Source organism: Schistocerca gregaria, chromosome 1 (genome assembly GCF_023897955.1).
Source record: "Schistocerca gregaria isolate iqSchGreg1 chromosome 1, iqSchGreg1.2, whole genome shotgun sequence".
Lineage (NCBI taxonomy): Eukaryota > Metazoa > Arthropoda > Insecta > Orthoptera > Acrididae > Schistocerca > Schistocerca gregaria.
This window is the reverse complement of record NC_064920.1, coordinates 848266117-848286511: the sequence shown is the minus strand read 5'-3', so window position 1 is coordinate 848286511 and position 20395 is coordinate 848266117. Positions and strand designations below refer to the sequence as shown.

Sequence of the window (20395 nt, the reverse complement as noted above, 5' to 3'; positions counted from 1 at the left end):
GAAAATTTTGTGGATTAACATTAATAATATTAATCCTAGATATTAATTAAAGTTTCATAACATAACTTGGGTACATTATTCTTTTATAGGAAAGTAGGACATTGAGACTTGGGTAAAAAGCAAGTCAAACATATGAGACTGGTGGTTTGCTACAAATTTGATTTTCAAAAATAACTATTTTTCTCTAAACTTTGTGTCTGTGCTTTGGGCCCTTATGGTTCTAAGTGCCTCAATTTATTTTATTTTACCTTTGCCCTTTGGTACTTGTATGTGTTATCTACAAAAAAGCAATAAAAACTTTTTCAATTGCTTAGTGTATATAAAAGAGATTTTAGAAGGAAATTATGTGCAGCATTACCCCCTTGAGCACCTTTAATGTAGTTTCAAGGGAGGCTGTGAATAGACAGTCAAAGAACATCTGTTTATCAGCTTTAAAAACACTTGGAAGTCACTGCTTAATTCCATTAATCACTTTTGATATAAGATGTGAGAGGATTGAAACCGGATGAGAAAATTTTGTTGATGTCTTTGAAATACTGAGTCACTAGTGGTGTGCTCCGACACTGTTTTGTGGAGGGATCAGCAGTACCAGGATTGGTCACGATGGCTTGGGAAATCTGCTTTTTAACTAAGCTGGTGGGGTAATTACGCACAGTGAAGACGGAGGTGAGAATGGCGGTGTATCGCTATAAAGAGTCTGCATCTGAATGTCAAACGTTCCCTCCCATAAAGTGTTGGCATCTGAGGCAAACATATTATCCTGGTCTGGAATGTGTTAATCAGCTACTTTGACAGGGCTATGACTTCCTAAAACCATGCCCTGAAATGTGATCTATTCCTCCTGAAATTTTGTCCACCACACCTAGAATAGCTTTCCGTCGCCCTCACAATCTCTGGAATATTCTTGTCATACCCTACGCTCCTTCTGCACTCATCTCCCTAACCTATGGCTCCTAACCCTGTGACCATCCCCGCCTATGCCCTATGCACATGCCTACCACCACCTATAATAGCCCTATAAATTGCAAAACCCTTACTATCAAAGGGAGAGTCACCTGTGAAATGACACGTCATATATCAGCTATTATGTAAATGCTGTTCAGCCTTCTACATCGATGTGACTACCACCAAATTATCAGTTAGGATGGATGGGCCAAGGCAGAGGGTATGCACTGGCAATTATCAGTATCCTGTTGCAGAGCAAGCCCTAAAGCCCTGAAGACACCACATGTCGTTGAGAGTTTCAGATGGACCATTAGGCAATGTTGGAATGAAATAGGGAAAAGAAATAAAATAGAAGATGAATGGATAGTTTTGAGAGATGAAATAGGGAAGATAGTAGAAGATAATGTAGGTAAAAATCCAGAAACAACTGGATATCAAAGGAGATATTGGATTTAATTGACAAAAGTAGAAAATATAAAAATACAATAAACGAAGCAGATGAAAGGGAATACAAACATCCAAATAATTGGTTAGATTATCAGAAAATGTAAGTATGGCTAAGCAGGAATGGCTAGAGGACAAATGCAAGATTGTAGAAGTATGCATAATTATAAGAAAGATATATGCGACCTACAGGAAAATCAAACAGACCTTTGTTAAAAGGGAAGCAATTGTATGAATGTCCAGATCTCAGATGGCAACCCTATATTAAGTAGAAATCTGAAAGGTAGAAGGAACATATAGAGGATCTAGATAAGACAAACAAACTGGAGAATGATATTACAGAAAGAGAAGAGGAAGTAGGTGAAGATGAGATTGGAGATATGATATTGGAAGAAGAATCTGATAGAGCACTGGAAGACCTAAGTGAAAACAAAGTCCCTGGAGTAAGTGATTACTATAGAATTATTGAGATCCTTGGGAGATGCATCCATGACAATACTATTTCAATAAGTGTGCAAGATATGAGACAGACAAAATACCCTTAGATTTGAGGAAGAATGTAATAATTCCATTTCCAAAGAAGGCAGATGCCAACAGGTGAGAATATTGCTGAACCATAAGATGGCCATGGTTGCAAAATATTGACACATATATTCACAATATTGTTACAGTCCATCCTGGATTTTCCATTGAATGACACATAAATTATTTATGGAAGAATGGGAAAACTGGTATTGGCTGACCTTTGGGGATGATCAGCTTGTGTTCCAGAGAAATGTAAGAACACAGGAGGCAATACAGACCCAACGACTTATCATACAAGATTTAGCAAAAGAAAGTCAACCATACTTCTGTAATATTTGTAGGTTCAGAGGAAGGTTTTGACTATGTGGACTGGACAGCACTCTTTGAAATTTTGAAAGAACTAGAGACAAAATACAGGGACCAAAAGTTTCTTTATAACCAGACTGCAGATGAAAAGTTGAAGGGTAGCCATAGTTAAGAAGTGAGTGAGGCATGGTTGCAACCTATCTATGATGTCATTCAACCTTTAAATTCAACAGGCTGTGAGGAAACCAAGGAGAAATTAGGAAAGGGAACTAAAGTTCAGGGGCAAGAAATAAAATCTTTGAGGTTTGCCAATGGCATTGTAATATTGTCAGATACACTTAAGTACTTGGAAAAGCAGTTCAGTGGAATGTCTCAGATTGAAGGTAGGTTGTAAGATGAACATCAGCAAAAGATCAGCTGCAGATTAAATCAGATAAGACTGAGTGAATTACATTAGGAAATGAAATGCTAAAATTAGAACATGAGTTTTGCTGTTTGGGCAGCAAAATAACTGACGATGGGCAAAGAAGAATAGATATAAAATGCAGACTGGAAATAGCAAGAAAAGCATTTTTGAGAAAGAGGATTGTATTAATATATGTAGAAAATCTTTTCTGTAGGTATTTATAGAGAGCGTAGCCTTGCATGGAAGTGAAATATGGATGATAGGCAATTCAGACAAGAAGAAGATTTTCAATCTGTTGCTACTGAAGTATGCTGAAAATTAGGTGATTATATTGAGTAAAAACTTAGGAGATACTGAATCAAACAGGGGAGAAAAGAAATATATGACACAAATTGACTGTAAGAAAGGATTAGTTGAATAGTTTGGTAATGGAAGGAAGAGTGGCAGGTAAAAGTTGTAGAGAGAGGTCAAGGCTTGAATGCAGTGTGCAAGTTCAAATAGATGTATGTTACTTTAGTTATGCAGAGATGAAGAAGCCTGTATAGGATAGATTAGCATCAAGAGCTACATCAAACCAATATCATTTTGTTGAAGTTTGCTCATGTTGCTTCATTTTTGGCTCAGATTTCTAAGTATGCCAATCTTCCATTCAATCTTTAGTTCAACAATTGTTTTTAAATTACTCTTCAGCAGTCTGATCACTTTAATTCTTAATCAAAAATTTTAGAATGACTATAAACTGAAGCTCAGTTTATTCACTGGAATGGATGGAGAAGTCATCTCAAATCTACACAGGACTTTAAAGTTTGACTCTAAAGTTTATTTATCAGTAATGTGCGTCTTGTTGTTTCCAGTGCAGTACATGTTTATACTCTCATTGTAGATAAAATTAGAACTTATTCTTGAAGATTACAGTTGACTACCCTGGAACTCTTGTCACAGCACCAGTTACAAGTGTCTAACAGCTGCAAGGGGCAGCAAAACTTAGATTTTTCAATATTTTGCATAGTTACTGACCAAATCTGAAAATTCAATATATTGTCATTATCTACTCATTACGAGGTATAACCACATGTTAAAAGTTTAACACAATAAGACAGGTATTAAATTTAAAAACCATGTTTGTCTTGAGCTGCATATCTGACAGTCCACTAACACCTGGGCTTTATTCATCCAGTATTTGAGAATGAGAGCACTTATGAACTTCCAATAAACTTAAGACATAATTTCAAACCTTTATGAAACTTTTTCTCACTGACAATCTTTCTCACTGATTCCCCCCTCCCAGACGCACACACAAAATGTTGAAAGGAAAAAACTTATCAGACATTTTTGCTGTTATGCATCAGATGTGATAACTTAATACTTTTTTGTTACTGACACTATTTGCAACACAGTTTGCAGACAATATCCGAGTATATATTACTGAATGCAACTGCAAAATAATTTCACTGTATAACACATAGTTCAGGAAATATGACCTCATAAACATTTAGATGTGTGAAATCATTAGCTTTTACTTAAATTGGCATGCAGTAAAACTTCAACATCAGGCATGATGTTTTAATTTCTACTTCTTCACTACTACCTCTATTTCCAACACGCTGTACATATGGCTAAATATATCTGAAAAGTTATGTCATTGTATGATGCATTGTTCAGGATATATTAGGTCATAAACACTTAGATGCATAAAAAACTAGCTTTTACTTAAAATGAAATGCAAATTACCAACACTATATTATTCATCTAGTGTTTCATAATGAGAGCATTTAGTGACTTCCAACAAACTTAAAGCATAATTTCAAACCTTTTCTTAACCTTTTCTCGCTTAGATGCTTAAAGTCAAATATAGAATGCAGTAACTCATTTGTAATCAGATGCCTGAAGCTGTTTTATACATGTGAGTACAGTTCTTTAAGGAATCAGGGGTTATTTGCAAATTTATTAGTGGGATTGCCTTGCACATCAACATTCTACACAAATATTTATTCAAAGTATATGTATAATATCCTATAGCATCCATAATATCTTCATGTAGTTCTTTGATTTATCATACCTATTTTTCCAAGTACTCATGGAAGTCTACTGCTCACTAGGGATCAACATTTTATGAATCTAGCCCACAATGCAAATCTGCAAGGAATTTTTATTGAGTGAACCTTCTTCCATAGCTTACATGACACTAAATGATAATGAACAGGGAACCACTTCATAACTTTTTCCTACCTTTGATACCTTATGAACCTGCAAACAAATATTGCCTCCTAACCAATTGAACTGCTCACTATCACAAACACCACGCATATGCACTTTATTTAGTACCAATGTTGGTAGTTCTGAAAACTTCCACAGTCTCATAGTGGTCAGTGCCATTACAGTATTGATACTGCATCTTAGTCCCTAGAATTCATTTTTGTTTATTATTACATGTTACAGCTTGTGTGTCTTAAAAAATCTTTCAGTTCTTCATAACTTATTCTTTACATTAATCATATGTGATGTAAAGGACAACAGGTATGATGCACAGATGCTTTACAGTGCAGCACCAGCACTTTACTGGTTCGTATTCCATGTGAGCTGTCCAGATATTCCTCACAAATGTCAGAGTGAGAGTCACTCATTATATTCAAAACTGTAATTGATAGACACTAAAATGAAATGTTGTGCATCACAAAATGGAGTGCTTTCAAGGTTTCGAACCCCCTTTTCTGATAGGTGATTATTGTGGAATGATCATCATGATAAAATTAGAGAGATCTACTGCCCCTTACAGAGATATACTGACAGTCGTTTTTCCTGCCATTTGTAGACGGAATAAAAATGGGGCTAGGGCTATATAATGATACTGCTTTATTGTTAACCCTACATACCATAAAGCAATTTCAGAATAGAAATATAAAAGTAAATATATAAATAAGTTTCTTGATTAATGTTTCTCTAATATAAATTATCAAAATGTGGGAATATGTTTTAAGGAGTTTATTTCTTAACTCTGCTGCAATATATTTTCACACAGGAACAAGCATTGAGACCATACATGCAAGTGATGCAGACTCAGGTGTTAATGCACAGATAAAGTATCGTGTGCAGAAAGGAGCATTTGATGATTTTGAAATTGAAGAGGACAGTGGGCTGGTCAAAGTAACAAAGAAGTTAGATTATGATAGAAGAAGCCTATACAACATTGAAATAATAGCAATAGATGGAGGTAAGCGTAGTGATTAACTGAAATGCAGGGTTCTTGTTGTTTTTATCATACTATTCTTTAAACTATTTGCTGAAATGATAAAAACATAAATTTCTTATTCATATTTATTAAGCACAGAATATGATTTTTATAGGCACATTGTCAGCACATTAAGACTGGTAAATTTGTAATAAAGAACAATAGTTTACTTGTGGTTGTTTTAGAAGTTTTAATTTTGGTTTCTATCTTTGGCCTGAAACACGGTATTGAGTATAATGAGAAATTATAACCTTTCACTTTTCTTTTTTCCATGAATTTATGAATTCAAAGATTAATAGTTCATAAAAGTATTATAGCAGATTAAAAATAACATGCAAAATATATTTCTTTATGTCATAATAAGAATGTGTACATGTGTCTGAAAAATTATCAGTTTTTACTTGTCACTTGAAGAAACACAGCAACAGATTTTGAATCTTGTAGAAGCACACATTTAGAGTTATAAGCTTTCTGTATGTTGCTGTGTGAATATGTTGCACATTATGATCTGGTGTATGTACTGCCTCTACCATGTAATTTATCAGATTTGATTACATCTGTACAATGATTAGTTCTTGTGTAATAAATAATTGAAAGTGTTCCCGGGCTTTCTGTACACCATGTATAATAAGGTACTGTACATAGTCCCGTCCTCACAGATGTTTGAAAAATATATCAATAGATGACTGTTTCTTTTATCCTAATTTGAATATAGTGTTGTTCTTAGTTACTAATTTCATCACTTCTTTCATGACTTCAAAAATCAACACATAATGTGTAACTGTGTTCATTGCTTCAATGGCTTGTGATATTGTAAGAATGAGCAAAGGTTCTGATTCATTCTCATCTTTCTTTTTGTTCCTCTGCTATATGTTCCTGTAATACTTCACCAACAGTCATGGACTGACAGATGGCAACACTTGCATCACATTTGACAAGTGCATTGAACCTAAGGTAGTCAATGTTTTCTTCTTGCCACATCATTTGCTGCCATTGTTCAGCTGCATTTCCTTTGTTTTCTCATGTGATGTCTTCTGTAAGTATCTGATGAAAGTCAGCCTTCTTGAGCAGTTTGAGATTTTGGTTTCATGCACCAAATCCCAGCACTTCATACAAAATGTATAGCATCCAAAATTGTTACCTTTCTCATTGTAATATGAAGACAGACCAGTGTCTTCTGTACAGGAACCTTCTTGTTTTTTTTTCTGGCCTTTTGTAATACCTTGGTTGAGTGTGTGAAGGTGGCTGTAACAGTTAGGGGGGAAAAGCACTGTTTGTATTACATAGATATAATGTATTTTGAATATGTGCTTCACACTGGGCAATAAACAGGATGATTTTCCTATTTCTAACATCCAACTTAGCATCCCAGGCATGTAGAAGTTTTCCAGATCTAGTTGTTGTTGGCAATTCTTATGTATTAGACATATTTGCTTTTAATGTTTCAAACATGCTGCTTCAATTGTTTTTTGTTTGCTCACTATTGAATTGAATGTTTACCTTTCACTTATTGGGCATGGTCTCCTTCAAAATATTCTCCTCCACAGTTGATACACCACTCCCAATGCTGTTTCAACTTTAGTAGCAGTTTTGGTATGCCTCTTCCTGGACCATGTGAAGTGCTGTCTGCAAATTTTCTTTTGTCTCGGCCATTGTTGCAAATCTTCATCCTTTCAACAGGATTTTCAACTTAGGAAATAAAAAAAGTCCACAGGAGTCAGGTCTGCAGAGTATGGAGGATGGAGCAGCACAGGGATAAATGTGCGGGTGCATTATCGTGAGGCAAGAGCCATTAATTGTTTCAATACTTTTCAGGCCGTTTTCTTCTCACATTTTCAAACAGGTATTGCAACACATCAATATAGAACCATTGATTAACAGTTTGTCCCTGTGGCACGAATTCATGATGAACTAATCCTTCAAAGTCAAAGAAAACTATCATGTCTTTGACATTTGACCTGACCTGATGAGCTTTTTTTCTTTTATCTTTGAAAACCCTTCCCGACGAATTGTGAAGATTGAACCTTGGTCTCAACATCATAACTGTAGAACCACATCTCATTACCAGTTATGATTCTCTTAAGAAACACATCATTCTGTTTTGTGCGATCCTAAAGTTCATCACAGATTGCAAGGCAAAGGTCTTTCTGTTCCTGACTCAGGAGCTGTGGAAGGAACTTCGTGGAAACACAATGCATTCCAAGATGTTGTGTCAGGATTTCATAACATGATAAAACTGAAATGTTACATTTTTAAGCAGTCTCTCAGGCAGTCAGTCTTTCATTGGCATGCAAAATTTCATTGACATTTCTGACATGAGCATCTAGGTAGACATCGAAGAATGTTCTGAACGAGGGTCATCTTTAACTTCCTTCTGGTCATTTTTAACTGTGTGAATAATTTGTAACACCAAGTATGGTTTAAACACTCATCTCCATAGGCTTCTTGCATGATTTGGTATGCCTCCATAAAGGTTTTCTTGAGTTTTATGTAAAGTTTAATGCCAACACGTTGCTCCACTAACTCTGCGATCTCGAAATTCACACTGTGCAACACAACAGTCTCCTCAATACAGTACTGAACAATAACTAACAGACATACAACAATGAAACTTCCAGCAGTTACACATTAAACGCAGTTGTGTGCAGGGATGCCAACAACATTTCACTCCAGCTCACCATTGGCATGAAATTATGAATGTTTTGGAATTTTTTGAACTTAGCCCTTAGAGTAAATTCATCTACAGTACACTTGATTCTGGAATAAAATATTTATTATGACTTTCAGTATGCCTTGATACTGGGTTAGTAGTGTTTAATTTTCAGAATTATTAATGAAAAAGTACGTAAACAAGTAATACAGCATTAGTACCTATCTTCTAGAAGTTGTTTCCTTTTCTCTGCTGCAGATTTTCTTTTGTGTGAAGCTATGACTGATTTTTGTTTCATATATTTTAGGTACACCTGCACTTACAGGAACCACAACTCTGACCATCAGTATCATAAATAGTAATGATAGAGATCCATTTTTTGAACCTTCAACACAAAGGGCAGAGGTAAGTTATGTGTAAGCAGTTTCATATGTGCCGTAATACTGTTTCACTGGATATGAATCATACTCATCTCCAAGAAGAAAATGCAGAATTTCCTATTCCTTAACTATGACATATAAAGATGTAAAACAGATGGGTTTAAGAAAGAGGATAATGAAGAGAACTTTACAGGAAATCTACTAGAAGTTTATGTTCATTTCTGATTATAATGTGCCCTCTGATGGGTTTCATTGTTTCTGATTTTTCTCTAGCAATTCTAAAAACAATAATTTAAAAATTAAGGCAAGACCTCAGGTTTTTTACAGTTTTATCTCCTAGATGTGTAATAGTCTCTTCTCATAATCATTCCAGGCTAACTTGGACCCTAGGTGATATAGCCCTGCCTTTTGTACCTGTGATATCTTTGTATCTATGCAGTATTTCTCTCTTTTCTTTTAACCTTGTAACACTTGACTTAGGAATTTATATGTAAACAAATCTTGGGATTTGACTTTTAATGATTCCATGTTCTTGCCAGTTTTAATCCATTCTCTTTTAAGTGGTTTTCCCACCTTCTTAATGTAGCTCGTAATACTAATGTTTGTCTCCTGCATTCCAATTTATGCATTAATTTTTCAATTACTGTGTCATTTCAGATATCAGAAGATGCAGTTCCTGGTACTATATTTTACACCTTACAAGCTCGGGATCCAGACGTCAATAGCTCGGATGCACTCAATTTTGAAATTGCAGAGCCAATTACAGCTGTCGATTGGAATGGGAAACAAGTGGAGCAGAATAATGCTTTCAAGGTATCATAGAGGAGGGGTGCCCAAGTGTGAACTTTGAACAAGAGATAAGGATGGTACAATATTTTTATTGCCACACACAGTTGCCTTGTCTCTCAAATACACACTGATTAAAACAATTACTACTTCATCAACAATGAATTTGGTTAAAGAATGCTGATATGTTCTGGGTAGAATGTTTCTCAGGGATAAGAAACAAAATTTAATGGTCAGTACCACCACAGGTAAAAGAAAGTTATGGCTTACATAATCAGGTCAGCTAGGCTTGTGACTGATAACGGCTGGAATTACAGGAGTCATACATGTTCAGCAATATTGACCACTTCTATATGAGAAAGACAGAAGATGGTACACATTCTGAGAAATGAAATTCCTTACAGAAAACTTATGTGGCTCATCCCAGAATAGAACTTTTCATAAGTGATTGTCTACACCTGTCAGATATTTTGAAAGAAAAGCATATTTGTGCCATCAAATGTACAATTGTGTGTTTATTCTTTACCAGTTTTGGTTATTACAATTATCTTCACGGGAAAAAGTATACTGATTTTCTCCTGTGACCATGACTTTAATAGTTTAAACTGGTAGAGGATGAACACATTTGTACAACTGATAGCACAAATATGCTCTTTTTTAAAATAAAATAAAATCTGAGAATATTGCTCACATTTGTGAGACCTGTCCTAAATAGGTCACAGGTTTGTTTGACCCACAAGAGAGCATCACAAAAATGCTGAAAAATCCTCAGCTGGCAGATGCTTGAAAACAGACATCAGCCATCCCACAGAAACTAATTACAAGGTTTCAAGAACTGCTGTTGAGGATTATACTGCAGTCGCATATGTAACATTCCCACTGCGATCACAAAGAAGAGATTAGAGACACTGTTGCATGCGCAGCGGCATATAAAAAGTCATTCTTCCAATGGCCCACACATAAATGGAAGCGTAAGAAACCCTAATACATGATTCAGTTGGAAGTACCCTCTGCCATACACTTCAAAGTGTTTTGCATATTGTGGCTGCAGATGTGGAATAAGCCATCCAAACTTGTAATCACACCCTCTTTGGAACTGTTATGTCTTTCATGCAATATCTAAAAGCTGGAGGTAAGAACAACATATACAGAAAATTTTCAGTCATCATAAGTTTTACTCATTCTAATTCTTTAGTATTTTATTTTTCATAGTTTTCAACATATTAATAATCTAAGACATATGTAACAGCCCCTCTTCCTCATTGTTAATTTCATGTAACTGTCCAATACTGAGTTATTCCAATAAACTTTTCAATCACATAACTATCCTGAAAGTAATATTGTAGTTTTCTTCTCCTCTGCTCGGCTGTCTTCCATAGTCCAGTAATTTTTGATTCCATTTTAATAGTATGCTTCAGAATTTGTGAATTATGTCTGATATTATCTGAATGACTTATTTCGTTCTTTAAAATGCTTTCTGCTAATTTTTCCAAATTCTTATTTCCTTTCCCCTGCCCAAATAATGACCCATTGTTCCAAAAATTAAAATAAAGTGTTGCCTGTCATAAATGCACAACAGATAACACATGAATCCTGAGAATTTATTTATTTTTATTTGCATTTTCTTACATGGAACCATCAAATTGTTATAAATTTCAGAACTTACAAAATGTGTCATGTTCTACAGTTGTTGCATCTTATATCTCTTTTATACATTTATTAATCTACTGCTGATATATTACTGTTTCATATCCGAAGCTGTCTAAAACTTCATTGAATGATTTAATGTTCTTACCTATGTGATGAATTTATATATTCATTGGGTTTCTGAGGGAGTTCCCTACATAAAAACCTGTCTTGATTTCCTTCCTGATACTGAACAAGCCATGAAAACTGTTACATTTCTTACAATTATAAAATCAGATATTCAGCTTTAAATAAGAAGCAATGATGTAGATAAATGAGGTTCAGTAAATAACAAATACATAAAGCCCATAAAACAGTTCATGAAATGTTCTGTCAAGAGTCTTAAGAGGTTCTGTTGTAGAACTGGAACATAAACTCTATCTTTGATGGAAAAGTGCAAGAAAAAATCACAAGATCTCAAGCCCAGCGCCCATGGCTTCCACTTGAGTAGTGGTAGGTCAGTGGCCGCAGCATGGCTTATCCAATGATATGGCAATATAACATTCAGGTAATCTTGCACACAATTGTGGAAATATGGAGGAGTGTCATCTTGTTGAAAAATGAAATCCCAGCTAGCAATTCAAGTTGTGGTGTGAGTCACATTTGCAGCATGTAGAGATTGGTGATACCATTGACAGGTCTCTAAATGAAGAGAAAGGGTCCGTAGATTGTCTCACAGCATAGAACAGGTTAACTTTCTTGGAATTCCAGATGTATTTGACAGCTGCATGTGAATTCCCTGCCCTCAGTATGCATGTATTGTATTGATTGACATTTCCTGAAAGATGAAAAGTGGTTTAATCACTGGAGATTAACTTGCTTGTCAAGTTATCGTTTTCGAGATGGTCCTGCATGTTCATGCAGAACTGCAGGTGGTGCAATTTGTTGTCATGGCCTATAGCTTTCAGGAGCTACAATTTGTGTGACTACATTCTCAATTGTTCATGAAGAATTTTCTACATTGTTGACTGAGGACTATTCAATAAGTAGACCTTGTGGGTATTCAGAACATCTCAGATTTCTTGTGTCATATCACTACACTGTTGTAAACTGGCAGTGTCTTGTGAAACATGCCATGGAAGACTCTTTCCACACTCATTACAAAAACTCTTTGAACCCTCACTACCAGTTGGCAGTGGGCAAATTCTGGCACATCAGATGCTTTCTCTGTCTGGTTCACCACCATTTTCAGCAACTGTGGTCAGTGGTGCCCCTGTCAGCAATTTTCCAGTTAACTTATAAGATTATTAGATTAGATTGTTTATTTTATGGCCTTCATTGGACCACTCTAGTCAAAAATACAAAGTTGTAAACAAATTGTTACACAGGGATACAATTTGGCTCAACAATAACTTAATATGATATTTAGGTAATATAATTATTAGAGTCTATTCTCATATGAAAGGTGTTTTGCTCTTCTGTCTGCCCAACTTCTAAATTAAATTAAATACTAAAAATACTTTCAGAGTTTGTCTTTCACATTTTTACAATATGTTTAGGAATTTACCTACATCATTTTTTTAAACATCTGTCTTTAAAATTATGGCTTATAATACAGGGTGATTCATCTAAGCTGTCCACTTCAGGTATTTTCTGTATTGTTTAAGATATCATAACTCTGATTTACCCAAATTAATTGTGAAAAAGTCCTTACTAAGTGATACTGTAGCCCTCTTGCTTGATGCTTAACAAATGAATAAAACTATCATGCTACTATTCTGCAGTAACATTTTAATCTCTCTCAAAAACTTTACAACTGTAAGTTAGCAACAAACAAATAGTAATTAATTATCCCAAAGAGCAAACAACATTAACAGTGGTCTCTGACCCAAAGTGTACAAAAATCACTTTGCAGGTTTTTTTTTTCCCCCCACACAGCCCTTTAGCAGTAGAGTGGGGCTCCTGGAATGTGCAGGTATTTGAAATGCACACCTCCCCTTTCCCTGCTATGAATTATTGGAGTCTCTGTTGTTGCCTGTTGGCTTGTCTGGAGGGTCAGCAGCTATGTTTCCTCTGCTTGATTGTCTCCTTTTGCGCCCTGTACAGGGTGCCAGTTTTGTCTGATCCTCTTGAACTGCCTCATCATCTGATGTGAGAATATAAACTACTTTCACATGTTCTGTTGACACCATCTGCTGCTTGCTGTTACACTATACGCAAAAAGTATGCTCATCTTGTTGTAACACTTCATACAGCCTAATGTATGATGGTTGCAAAGGGAGGTGCACTGCGTTTGTCCATGGCATAATGTGCAAGCATGTTTACAAATCATTGTGGATGAAAATGTTGTTATCTCCATAATGTGATGCTGGAGTTGGGCAAACCTTGCAACATGACTCTTCACCTGTTGAGGCAAATATGGTAAATTTACATTTTCTGCTCCTCAGCATGCTGAAAGGAACTCTGATGGTAGATGTGAAGTCTCTCCATATACCATCTCTGCTATAGAACCTCCAACATCTGCTCTGCATGCAGTTCAGAGGCCTGACAAAACTAGCAGCAGCACAGAGGTCAATCTGTTTTCATGGCAGATGAGTGTGGTCTTTAATGTTCTGTGCCACCACTCCACCATCCTATTACCTAATGGATGGTAGATTGTGGTGCGATGGTGCTACAATCCAAACAGATTGGATAGCTCATGGAACATGGCTGAGTCAGACTGTGTGACAGGCAACCAAACTGCATTATCCATGTCAATAAAAACGTCTTTGTCATCATTTCTGCTGATACATCCGCAGCCAATACTGCTTTGCTCATTGAATATGCTTATCTATGGCAATCAGCAAGTAGTGGTATCCATCAGAGGTGGGCAGTGTTCCTTCAGTATCTTAATGTATGTGTGAGAATTGGTCTATTGTCTCTGGAGTCTCTGGAAACTGTCTGACCTGTTTATGCACATGTCTGCCCACCTTGCATTGCTGTCATGATATGTACTCCCTCACCCACCTACAGAAGTCCTTAATGCTGGATCTTGTGAATCCCTCAGTCATGACGTTCATGCTGTTCATTCCAGGGTGCACCAAGCTATGCACACTATCAAATAACTTTTTGTGCAATCCCTCAGGGTATGAAAGGTTTGGGTCAATCTTGAGAATATCACATCAAAGTTGAACCTTCACCCCCCTGCCTGCTGGCCAAATGTGTTTAATTACTGAAATAAATAATTTACTTTAATTTTTGACGCTACTTGGTTGTAATAGCCAAGAAACTAGCAAATGTCTGAATGATGGATTTAATGAAAGCAGATGTAAGAATTAAACCTGTAAATATTAGAAGTTTAAATTTAATTCATGTACATAATTTTACTGTTTATTGACTGAGGATCATTAAAATTAATGAAACTCAAGTTTTTCTAATTACATTTTTGTAATGTGTTTATCTGACATGTTCCCCACCCAGGAGGATTCCCTCTTTTATGGCTCTATGGAATGAATAATTAATGTAATCCAATCTAATCTTTGCAGTCTGGTAGAGCCGTTTTTTAAATGGTCCTGCAATTGTCCCTTAGTGGCCTGTGCTTTGACGAGTTACTCATAATCAACCTTATGTGTGATAGCTCCAATGCATGCAAAAGAAGGCCACTGCTTTCTCAGATCCTCTAATGTGCCTCAAATCTGTTGTGAATTGGCTGATGAACTCCAGCTGTTGGTATTGCCTCAAGGAGCTGTCTTTGTTTTTACCAAAAATGAAAGTTATTGGTTTATGATTCATATATACAGTGAATGGTTTTGCTTCCACATATGGTCAAAAATTTCTTATCACTTCATAAATTGCTAGCAACTTGTGGTCATATGTGATCCATCTGACCTGTGCTTCTGCAAGTTTGCACAGGAAAAACCCTATTGGCTGCCGCCACCCCCCCCCCCCCTTTTTTTTCGCCAACTGATGGAGTGTGCCTCCAGTTGCCTATTGGCTTTTTTTCTACCACCATTGCTAATAGTGCCTCATGGAATTGGTGGGCTAAAAGAGCTGTTTTTTCTAAGCTGGTTTTAAACTGGTCGAAAGACAATTGCACCTCTATCATCCATGGCAGCAGTCATCGTCCTGAGGTATATTTTCCTGCCAGTGTTGCTGTCAATGCTGCTTGCATCTTGGCTGCTTCTAGTATTGTTGAACAGTAGAACTTTACAACACCTAGAAATCTTATTAACTGATGATAATTAGTTGGGTGAGTTATGTGCTTTATGACATAAATCTTGTCTATCGTAGGATGAATGCCAGCCACTGACACTGCATGGTTGAGAAGTGTTAAGTGTTTATGTCGCAGATTACAACTTGCCTTGTTGACAACTATGCCATACTTGATAATCCATTCAAATACCATCTTGAGATGTTTCTCGGGTACCAGTGGCCTACCAGAGAATACCAAAATGTCATTGTAATACATGAAACAGCAGTGTAATCCCATAGGACTCATCTATAATATCCTGCCATATGTGTGTGACATTTGTAAGTATTCAAATAATTCAAATGGAGTTGTTACTGTGGTCTTTGTCACATATTCTTCTACTATGGTTCTTTGATTATAACCTCTTTTTGAAATCTGTGACTGAACATTTTGCCCCCACTAGCCCATTGGTAAAATGTTTAATATTCCACACTGGATACTGATCAAGAATTTTGTGTGCATTTAATTTGCAATAATTTCTGCTGGGCCTCTACATGTCATCCTTTTTCATGCCAGATCAAAAAAGTCAGGTGCTAACGTTTTGGCTATTGCAATATCGGTTGGACTGATACAGTCTTAATGAGGTGACCGTGTTATGTGTTGCACTTTTAAACCAACTCTCACTACTGTGGTCCTCTTGATGTATCTCCAGTGATGCCTCACATTCAACTACATGACCACTTTAGGAAGTTGTATTGATTACTTACTCACAGGGTGGCCGCAATGTCCTTGGCTCTTTTGTTGTGGCATTTCTGTTGCAGCGATGCCCACGGGCTATCTGACCTTTACACAACCCCTGCATGTAGCATATTCTCAAATTCCTGCTTTGCCAGAACAAAACCGTCAGGTGCTACCCTTTAGGCTATTGCAATGTTGGGTAGATTACTCTGCTATTCATAACAGAGTGCCTGGCAGAGGATTGAATGAACCACCTTCAGCATTAAGGAATTAGCTACGGCAATAGGAAGTTTTCATGACCAAAGCTAAACTCATAGTAAATTATGGGGCGTAATATGTATGGTGAATCCTCTACACTGTTGAAAACTCCATGAGTAGGAAAACTGTCGTCGAAATAAAACAAAAACCATTAGTTTACTCGAGTAAATAATGCACAGAAATACGTCATACAATATTTGGAAAACTGTTTGTGATGACCTACTTTTGTATTTGTGACCGTGTTATGTGTCGCACTTTTAAATCAATTCTCACTTCTGTGGTACTCTTGCTGTATCTCCGAATTTCAAAGTGGAGCCATTGTCCTCACAGCTGTCCATCCTAATGAACCTGTCACAATATCTCTGTCCATCTTAATTTTCCCTACACTGAGGTCTATCTTGAGCTGCTGGTGGCTGATGAAATAGGCACCTAATATGGGTTCCATTACATCCTGTAGCACAAACTTCCTTTTGCATTTTTTACTAAACCTGAAATACACTTCTACCTCAATCTCTCCATAAGTCAATAAGGAAGATTGGCATTATGCTGTTTCCTTGAGAGGGCAGCAATGTGCTTACACCTGATCCAGTATCGACCGAAAGGCAGTGATGCCTCACATACAACCTACATGACCACTTTAGTAAGTCGTATTGATTACTTACTCACAGGGTGGCTGCAATGTCCTTGGTTCTTTTGCTGTGGCATTTCTGTTGTCTTTTGTGAGCTGCTGTGCCTATTGCTGGCCACTGACTCTGGTTGGGTTGATACATGTGGATGTATATCTTGTGGTTTGTTCACCAAAACATTGGTATCATTCACCGAAATGTCATTGGTACCAACAAACTTGCTCTTGTTGCTTTCACTGAAATGGTTAATCTCTGTTGTTAGTGTCTCATTTGATCATACTCCTCTTATTTCACATCAACACTGTTATCTCCTTTTGCAGTAAATCTACCTGCTTTTTCAGACTGTCTATTTGCTTAGTGAAGTCTGTGTAATGTTATTTTCATATCAGTGTGGTCTCTTGGTTGTCACCTTCCTTAGTCGCTTTCATCATACTCGGTGTGGTAACTCAGTTCTGTGCTAGGTATGCTCTTTCAGCTATTGCAGTGAATGAAGTTATGTCTGTTTCTTAATATGTGACCACAGCCACTTTTACTGCTACTGGTACCTACCACAACATTACATCTGTCAATGCCATGTAAGTTGTGCCAGGTTTCCAAAGGTTTTCTGTTGCCCATCTGTTCACGATGTGTGATTAACTGTAGTCGTTGTTACACTCGCTTGCACAGCTGGCTGATCAGTGTTTTTCTCAGATGGTAATACTTTTGGTCTGCTGGCAGTCTCAGTATGACATCTGATGGTATACTTGCTTTTCTACCATCAAGACTGTTGGCTGTCACTGCAAATTTCATGCTCTCATTAGTCATGTCATTCTGCACAAACTGCAGATCTAGCATGGCAGACCATCACTCCACTTTATCTGATAAGAAGTATGGAACTTATACCTTCATCCATGGCTTGACTGTTACTGTGTCATCAAACCTAGTACTCATTGCATACCTGTTTTCTCCCATTAATTGTGGAACTTACTCTTTATTATTCTGCATATTTATTTGTGCTAGTAGCTCTGCCATTTGCTTCTGTAACTCCTCTTGCATCTACATCAGTTGTAATTCCACTTGCCTTCGATTTGTGTCTCAATACTATAGCGTCTGCTATGAAGTTTGTGCCAACCGGCATGTTTGTTGCGTTCAGTGGTGCTGTGTTATGTAACCAAAACATCGTAAATTTGTTCTCAAAGAGTCCAAATGGAGTGATTATTGCTGACTTAGGAATGTCCTCTCCAGCCACAGGTATCTGCATATATGGCTTGGCGCAGTTCAAAACTCTGAACATTCTTGCGCCCTGCAACATATAATTATAGTTGCACAACAAAGGCACAGGGTATCGATCAGGCACAGTTCCTTCGTTGAGTGTGTGGTAGTCACTGCACAGGCTAAAGGCTCTTCCTTTCTTCAGAACAAGGCACAATGCAGACAACCATGGACTACCTGATGGCTGGTTTATGCCTTGCCTAATCATTCCATTGAATTCTGCCTTAGAAATGGCCAAATGATCAGGTGCCAGTCTTCTGGGTGTAAAAGACACCAGTGGGATATCTGTGATTTTTATATGCTGTACCATGTCACGTGCCATGTTTATAAGGGCACCTGGTGACATGGTCAAGGTTTGATATTACCTGAAAGATGCAGCGTACTCCTTGTCACACAACTGCATTAGCTTGGCATTATACAACTACGGATCACAATGAAAACCCACTGCAGTCAGTCCAGTAACACTGCATTGGTTGCATCTTGTAAAAGATGGTAATGTGACAGAAGATCAACTCCTAATGTTGGTTCCATAACGTCAGTGACAGTTAAGTCCTGTACAATAATAAATAGAATGCAGTCGGTGGTCTGCAGCGGTGGACTGAAGTTGTTGGCAAGATGCTCAAGTCTGATACGGTGTCTATTAAATGATCATGTCTTGTACCTCTGCAGCATAGCAGTGTTAAAGTTGGCTCATGATGAGGGTGAATTTTGTAGAGTCAACCATAATGCCTATGTGACTAAAATTGGCTTCAACTTGAGCAAACCCTGAGATCGGGTTGTTCGACCAGAACGGAGGTAAACGGACTGCTAGTGTAGACACTGTTACCTCATCCATATCTTACATGATATTTAAGTTCCATGGTAGTTGCTCAACCTTTTTCTTCAGTTCAGATCACATCAAGGTCACTACTTGTTGGGATCAGCATGATTTGAGCTAACTAATGTTTGCTTGCTATGAACAAACTGAGTTTGGAGATTTCACAGAAGAAGTCTGCTGAACAGGTGTGGTTACTCCCTAAGCTGGGTAAGAATCCAAATGTTTAAATCACATGTGAAATGTTCTGATTGTGTATATAACTCAGGAAAAGGGGAAACAGAGAAACAGTCATTGACACTGTCTCCCTGAGAGACTGGAGAAAACATAAAAACATGGAATGAACAAAATTACATAAAAATCCAAAATTGTGGAACTGACTCTTTTTTATTCTGCATATTTATTTTTGCTAGTAGCTCTTCCATTTGCTTCTGTAACTCCTCTTGCATCTACATCAGTTGTATTTCCACTTGCCTTCGATTTGTGTCGCGATACTATAGCGTCTGCTACGAAGTTTGTGCCAACCGGCATGTTTATTGCGTTCAGTGGTGCTGTGTTATGTAACCAAAACATTGTAAATTTGTTCTCAAAGAGTCCAAATGGAGTGATTATTGCTGTACAAAGAATATGAAACATATTATGAAACACAGCACCCACGACAGGTGGAACAGAAGCTGTCTGACAGCTGTGACTCTTTTGTTAACACAGACCATGCACACACACAACGCTACATCACTGAACACATAACCACACCAGCTGACACAAACTTTGTAGCAGACACTACAATACAATGGCTTTGTACTATTTTGTACAGTTTGTTCTGCTCATACTGGCTTGCTTTATTATTATTATTATTATTATTATTATTATTATTGTGGGGTCACCAGTTTGTAACTCTTGTGCATGATGCTTAATATTGTGAGTTAAGCAATCACACTACTGCTCTACAGTAACATTTTAATCTCTCTGAAAAATATTACAGCTATAAGTTAGAAACAACCAAAGAGTAATTAAGTGCTCCATACAGCAAACAACATATAGGTGATCTCTGACTCAAAGCATACAAAAATCACTTTTCAGGTTTCTTTACTATGACATTTTCCACAATATATAGCCTATTTTCATAGCTTTATTAATTACAGAGAGGTCAGTATCAATTCTGTTTCGTTTTTCAAATGGACCTGTAGTAATTTCTGCAGCTTATCGCAGAGTCTGAAAAGCTAATAGCAAAGTTTGGAAAGAG

The 20395-nt window shown here is 36.9% G+C and overlaps 1 protein-coding gene across 3 annotated transcripts in view; it reads left to right on the top strand.

Annotated features, from left to right (window-relative positions):
- LOC126272689 (cadherin-87A) overlaps positions 1 to 20395 on the top strand; it is a 663064-nt gene that overhangs the window by 519277 nt on the left and 123392 nt on the right. For all 3 annotated transcript variants that reach the window (XM_049975716.1, XM_049975724.1, XM_049975733.1), the window contains 3 exons: positions 5646 to 5837; positions 8813 to 8910; positions 9543 to 9698. In XM_049975716.1, coding sequence (XP_049831673.1) covers positions 5646 to 5837; positions 8813 to 8910; positions 9543 to 9698 — 446 coding nt within the window. The remainder of the gene's footprint in view (positions 1 to 5645; positions 5838 to 8812; positions 8911 to 9542; positions 9699 to 20395) is intronic.